Below are 6,491 nucleotides of genomic sequence, written 5' to 3'. Positions count from 1 at the left end.
CCCCTCCACCCCCGGGTCATCTGGTTTTCCTCTCTTTGCCACCCTCTCCCTCCTTCCCCTGGTCTCTCTTTTTCTCTCTGGAGGTCAGGGGTTCAATCACCGGCCGTTGCCTGAAGGGATGGCAACATGAAGATAACGTGCATAGAGGGGGGGGAAAGCAAGGGATGAAAAGAACGAGGGCAGAGGGAGGCTTGTTCAACTTAAAGGAGAGAAAATTAGAGTGGATGTGATGTTTGGACCTCACGATGTGTGGCAAGTTACTTACCATACATGTGGTAAGTTATATGAAGGTCTCAGGTAGTGATTCAAATCCTAAACACCTTCTTACTTTGGAAGAAATTACCAAGACCATATGTTCCACTGTGTTCTCTCCGTAACGTCTGATAAATTTCAACCACTTCTCTGTTTCTGAAAATATCTGATGAAACTTTTTCACAATAAAATGTAAATAAGCATTTAAGGCAGGGTATTTTGTATTTTCCAGGAACATAGTTCAGTTCTGTGCTATATCAAGTAACTATATTAACTTCATTTGTTAATGCTGTAAATATCAGAAATAAATTTGACTTTGCACCATCTAACTGCCTTGAACTTGGCCTCTGTCTTTTCAAGAACCTTCTGCCATTTCTGACACTCCCACTTCAGCACATCTTAAAATCAGTACTTCGGGGTAAGGGTGCTCTGTGGGGGAGGAGCCAAGCTGGGCGATGCCTTGTACAAATAGGCGGTGCTTTGTACCAGCAAGTGTTGAAGCAGCTCCAATTGGCTACCACAGGAGATTTGAGGAATACCCCCCCCCCAACCACCACCATTTTAAAACTGAATTTAAATATGAAAATTTCATCCAGTTGATTAGAAGATATTTTGCTAACAGACAAAATAAGCAATTACACGATTTCATGGCAATATTTATTTAAAAAAAAACATGAATATTTTACTCCATTTTTAGATATGGCAACCGTTTCCTGTGTTTGCCAGCCTCTCCAACACTTTTCCGTCATTTTTCACCTTTGTCAACCAGTTTAACTTTTAATAAAATGAGGGAAATGCATAAAATGCGGTTTTATGTATTACTGTTTAATTATTGCTTATTTTGTTTTTTTCCCCCAGATGCTGAGAGAAGGGAAGCAAGCATACGATGAGAACATTCACTATCCTCTCCTCATCACCCTGACCAAAGGACCTCAACCTGTCAACCACGCTCAGTAAACCACAAGAGAGCTCCACTCTATATTTTTGTGTTTGGAAGCAGAGTGGGACAAAGTCAGTATGTTTCAGCCATGTGCCAGACTACTATCAGTTCAGAGGATGATCAGAGTTTTAAATAAAACCCTGTCCAGATGTATTAATCATTATACCAAACTGTCGTCTGGTCAGACAAAAGCCAGATAACCAGTCAGTATTTTGCTTAAAATTCAATCATATAATGAGCCTTTTTAATTATCCACTCATTTTTGTTTTCTTATTTCAGCTAACAAGACAAATATTCAGTCAGATACTTAATTTTTGTTAAACTAGTTATCCACATAGTACATCACATTAATATTTTTACATGTATCAGGTATTCAGTGAGTTCTTTCCCCCTTTAACCAGTCACTGTTAACCCAAGCCACTGTGTTTCTGTCCTCAGCATGGAGGCCATCTTTAATTCACTGACTGTCACAGTGTGAAGCAACTCACAGTTTCCTCTCCTTCCACCTCTAATTTCTTTTAACACAGCTCATTCATCCCAGCCAGAGGTCAGCACAAGAACTTCATTTGTGCATTTCTTACAACGGTGCATTAACACATTAAGGCACATTCAGATTAAAAGAGCAATCGTTGCTTCCAGGAGCTGCAGATTGCATATTACACAACGTTATTGCCACGGGACAAGTAGAGCCAATTAAATGACACCTTGATTAATTTGACACAACTCTGTTGGCGTTACAATGTGTTTGAGCGGAACAACACACTGAGTTTAATTCTGTAATTCTGTGACCTTTAATTCCGCTCTTCACTTGTGGTTTGAGTTTTTGAAATTGAATTGATGACTTTTATTAACTAATGTGTAGAACTCAGCCTCAGATCTGCTGTGTCAGATGTCCTGGTTTTGAAGTGAGACACCTGAACGTGTGGAAGTGGATCCTGCAGAGACAAGATAAAGACTCTTACAGAACCACTGTATTTGCATTTATTGACCAGATACTGTGGAATTGATTTTAAAAAATTGTTTGTGTGTGAGTGAAGTTGTTGCCATTATCAGTTTGACAGGATGTTTTATTTAAACCAGTTAAGTTAGATTGTATGTATGAACAACACAACTTTCTGGTTTCTGTTGTTTACACTTCTGAGTGTGTAAAGAATAATAATAATAAATTAATTATTTTTTCTTCTGATAACCACTATTCAGAGCATACAGGTGAAAAGTTGACATTGGTACTGGTGAATGGGGATGGGGACCTCATAAGTGGGCCCATTACTCTTCCCAAAGAGACACTGAGCTTTTAATCAAAGCTTTGTGTCCCTCGGGTGAAGAAAACCAGGTTAGAAAAGTTGATACGTTGAATGATTAAACAGCAGCCAAGTGTTTTCTGTTACCGCTGTGAGCGTTCATGAGCTGCAGCTGTTATCAGACATGTCTCACATAAACGTCTCTAAGAGAAAGAGGAAACTCATTTGTTGAAGAACATACAAGAACATAATGGGTGCCAAGTGTAAAATAAAACGTTAAAAATGTCACTAATGCATTTGTATTATTTAGCTCACTTCCTGAGTGTAAAATCTTGGTTAAAACATTTCCAGTAACATTTTATTATTTACCTCATTATTATTAAATTTTGCTAATGTTTGCTAAATGTTGTTTTATGAGTTAAATTATAAATCTAAATGTAAAAGTTAAATAAATTCTAAATGCTATGGCTAAATGTTAATGTTTACATTTCAGTATTGCGGAATGGAACGCACCCTTTGTGATGATGACAAAAACAACAGCTGACGCTTCCCCACAAGACATCAAATTTGCAGTTGCGGCTGGTGTCCAAGCTGCACTAAAAATTGTTGAACTGCAGGTACAGTCCATATCATTTTCAGTGAACAGGTTTTAAATTTAAATTTTAAATTCCATCTTCAGCAGTGTTAGCAGCAGTAGCCTTGTTAGTGGCATTAGTGGTTCCTTTTGTCGCAGGATGATGATGTCACAATAAAAGCTAAGCACCAACAGCAAAGGCTGTGTCCCAGTGAGTAATTTATTTAGCTGCAACATTTAGGATTGACTTTTTACATTTAGATTTTAAATATACACATTTAAATTTAGTATTTAATATTTACGTTATTCAATATTTAAATGTAACATTTAGTAAAAATGTTCAATTTAACTATGAGCTTAAAAACAAACAAATAAACTAGGATTTTACACTCAGAAAGTGAGCTAAATAATGAAAATGTGTTTGTGACATTTTTTAACATTTTATTTTTCATTTCCGCCCCATAAGATCATAGCTGTGTCTCATCACGCTTTTAAATACAAACTTTTTTGTACCTGTATTCTCTGAAACTTCTTATAACTTTCTAAAAATTTAGTGTTTCAAATTAATCCTGTCTCTTTTTTTCTATTAGCTACCTGGTTTTAGGTCTTTTCTCATATATTTGTTTCTGTTTTCAGTGGTATTAAAAAGCAGCAAGTGTACTTGCAGTAATCTGTCTCCATATTACACTGTGATCCACTGGTGTACACGGCTTCCAATAAGCTATGCAGTACCTCCCAGTGGTTGCTGTTTACATTTTTGTGAGATAATCAGCCTTCAGAAATAAGAAAGGAACAACTCAGAAAGCCAATTATGCCTGTTGTCTCACTGGTTTAAGGATTAAAATTCTGTTGCAAAAGTTCAAAAGCTTGTTTAATTACATTTTTAAGCATATTTGTAATGTGATTTGCTGTATTGGATATATATATAGACTAGCAGAAATACTGTCCCCACTGTGACTGTGTGTAAAAATAAAATAAAAAAATAAAACTCCATCACGTTTTAGCTTCAACTTTAAACAATCTCTACACTTTGAGATCACTGTTTGCTCTTAAATTCACATTGCTGCTCTCAATGCCCATGTTGATCTGCTGTGATGTCATATTTCCACATGATGCCCTCACTTCTGTTTTTAGTTATTTAATCCTCACTGTGAAAACAGACAGTCAAAAAGCAGGGAAGTCTGCATTCAGAGAATTACATGTGGTCTTTGTATTGATGTTGTGCCTAAAACTTTTAATTAGTATTATTAAGGTGAGAAAGTCAAAGGTTCATTTGGGTCTGTGCCGCCACATCTTAGAAATCAAAATTTTCTAATCAAACCAAATCAGTGTTTGATCATTTCAAAGTAGTTTTGTTTTTATTTTAAGTTGCTCTTTTTACCCTTAAACATAAGTGTACAAACATTGCACAAATTAAATGAAACTGAACTCGTACAGGGTCAAAACTTTTACGGTTTTGTTTTAATATTGGACTGTTGACACGTTTTTTCTGTTCATTTTTATTTTAAGGTTTTTAATCTAGGGAGTTCTGATGGTATGACAAACACAAGTGTTAATTAAATATGTCATATTTCAGTGTCTGTACGGACATGGCCTCACATAGTTTCCTGAATGAAATCATGTTTTATGTTTGTTTGGTTTTTTGCTTCCCTGTAATGAACTCACTTGGATGTTATTCATTTCTGTGGATCATTTCTCTTTCTTTTTGTGTGAAATTAAAAACAAAATTTTTCCTCTAAGTTTGAGCTTCATTTTAATTTGTCAATTTAAAAATTGTGATGTAAAATCTAATTTATATTGCTCACTAAAAAAGCATTAAATTTCTGTAGAAGGTTATAACACAAACAAAAGACACGGTTTATCCACTGTTGCTGTGCAGATAAAAAATATTTCTTGCGATAATGATTGCCATATTTTTTTAAGTTTCTTGTGCAAAAAAATATAAAATAAAATAATTAGAAAAACATGCAATTTCCTGGTTTAAAAAATGGTGGTAAATGTTGATGGAAGTAATGAAAACTCAGATCATCTGCTGCTTGTGTTTCCAACACAATGGCCTCCTGCAGGCTAAACTGGTTCCAGACAAGGTAACACACACATCAGGCCTGCAGAACGGTCCTCCCCTCTGGAGGAAGAAAAGGGAGTGGGATAAAGGAGGGAGGGGAGGCAGAACACGGCAGCTAATCCAGCAGGCTCACTCTTCTGTTTATCTGTCAGAAAAGGGGAGGGAGAGTTTGTAGAAGGAGGGGGAACCAGCGAGGCCTCCCGATCTGTCTTTTGATATTTTAAAGAGGTCTGTTCTCTCCTCCCCAGCATTATGCTGAAGAGCCACAGAGAAGAGATAGAAAAAGCTACAGATAGAGAGAAAAGAGAGGAAGACAGAGGCTGAAAAAGACAAGAGGGCAGAGGACGAGGAAAATAAAACTGGTACCAAGACTCGCTGAATGAATGGAAGGAAGGGCAACACGAGACAGCTGGAAATGAGGGCAAACCAGATCGAAACAGCAGGGAAAAGCTTCAGTGGTGAAATAAAAAGTAGCCGACTGAGATTGACTGTCCACGAGGAATGATCGAAGAGAGAAAAAGAGAGACAGAGTGCTCCCAGCTCGACACAAGGGCCCCATTAACTTGACCACTTGCCCTTTGCACACAAAGGCAGGGCCAGCCCACCGGCCCTCCCACCCAATTATCCACGATTAGGCTCAGTGCACTGTGTCAAGATGGAGAGGGGAGGAAAGGAGGAGAGGGGAGAAAGGCGAGCAAAGGAAGGAGAAAGAAAGATGGGGGGAGTTAGAGAAGGAGAGCAAAGAATCAAGACAGCGAGTGATGGATGATGAGGAGCAGGAAATATAGTTTGGTTAAATCTGAACATCCTTTATGTAAAAGAGTCCTGTCTGAGGTGGATAAAGATGTAATATTACATTACTTACATTTGCAATAATTTGACATTTATGGACAGAAGTAATATTTTAAAACTTCAGTACACTCAGGCTTGAGATTTAACTTTTGTGTTTTTACACATGAAGGTCAATTCAGACCTCTGGCCAGTTTTCAAAGTAGACTCCCCTGTTAGCAGCTGCTGGTCAAAGGGTGCAAAATCCTTTTTTTTGCTATTAAATACATTTTTTGTGTGCTTTAAGTCTCGAGGAGTGCAGAATTTTTAAAATATTTTTCAACTTGCTCAGTTTTGTCAATTTTCTATTATATTTTCTGAACCATTACATCACAAAATTTGCAGTGGAACTGCCAAATAAGATCTGGCCTTACCAACTACAATTTAATCATCTTCATTCTCCTCTGGTGCTGAATCAGACTCTGGTTCACATGGAAGGCTGGTTTTCCATGTGAACCTCTTATGTTGTTGACACCTTTGAATTTGAAATAAAACACGTACAAATGTGCAAATAAAACATTTTTGCGCTGCTATGTTTTCACTCCTGTATTTGTTTTGCATATATATACTGTATATGTATGTATATATATA

General features: G+C 37.0%; 1 protein-coding gene across 1 annotated transcript in view; it reads left to right on the top strand.

Annotated features, from left to right (window-relative positions):
* Positions 1 to 3,227, top strand: part of LOC106536025 (calmodulin-lysine N-methyltransferase) — a gene marked incomplete at its 5' end in the record, with an annotated part of 17,550 nt that extends 14,323 nt beyond the window's left edge. The window contains 1 exon segment of the mRNA XM_014033195.1: positions 1,111 to 3,227. Within this exon segment, the coding sequence (XP_013888649.1) occupies positions 1,111 to 1,209 (99 nt within the window).
* Between the last annotated feature and the right edge of the window lie 3,264 nt (positions 3,228 to 6,491).

This window comes from Austrofundulus limnaeus, unplaced genomic scaffold, assembly GCF_001266775.1.
Source record: "Austrofundulus limnaeus strain Quisiro unplaced genomic scaffold, Austrofundulus_limnaeus-1.0 Scaffold1659, whole genome shotgun sequence".
NCBI lineage: Eukaryota > Metazoa > Chordata > Actinopteri > Cyprinodontiformes > Rivulidae > Austrofundulus > Austrofundulus limnaeus.
The sequence above is the reverse complement of the archived record's forward strand: the minus strand, read 5'-3'. Positions and strand labels throughout refer to the sequence as shown.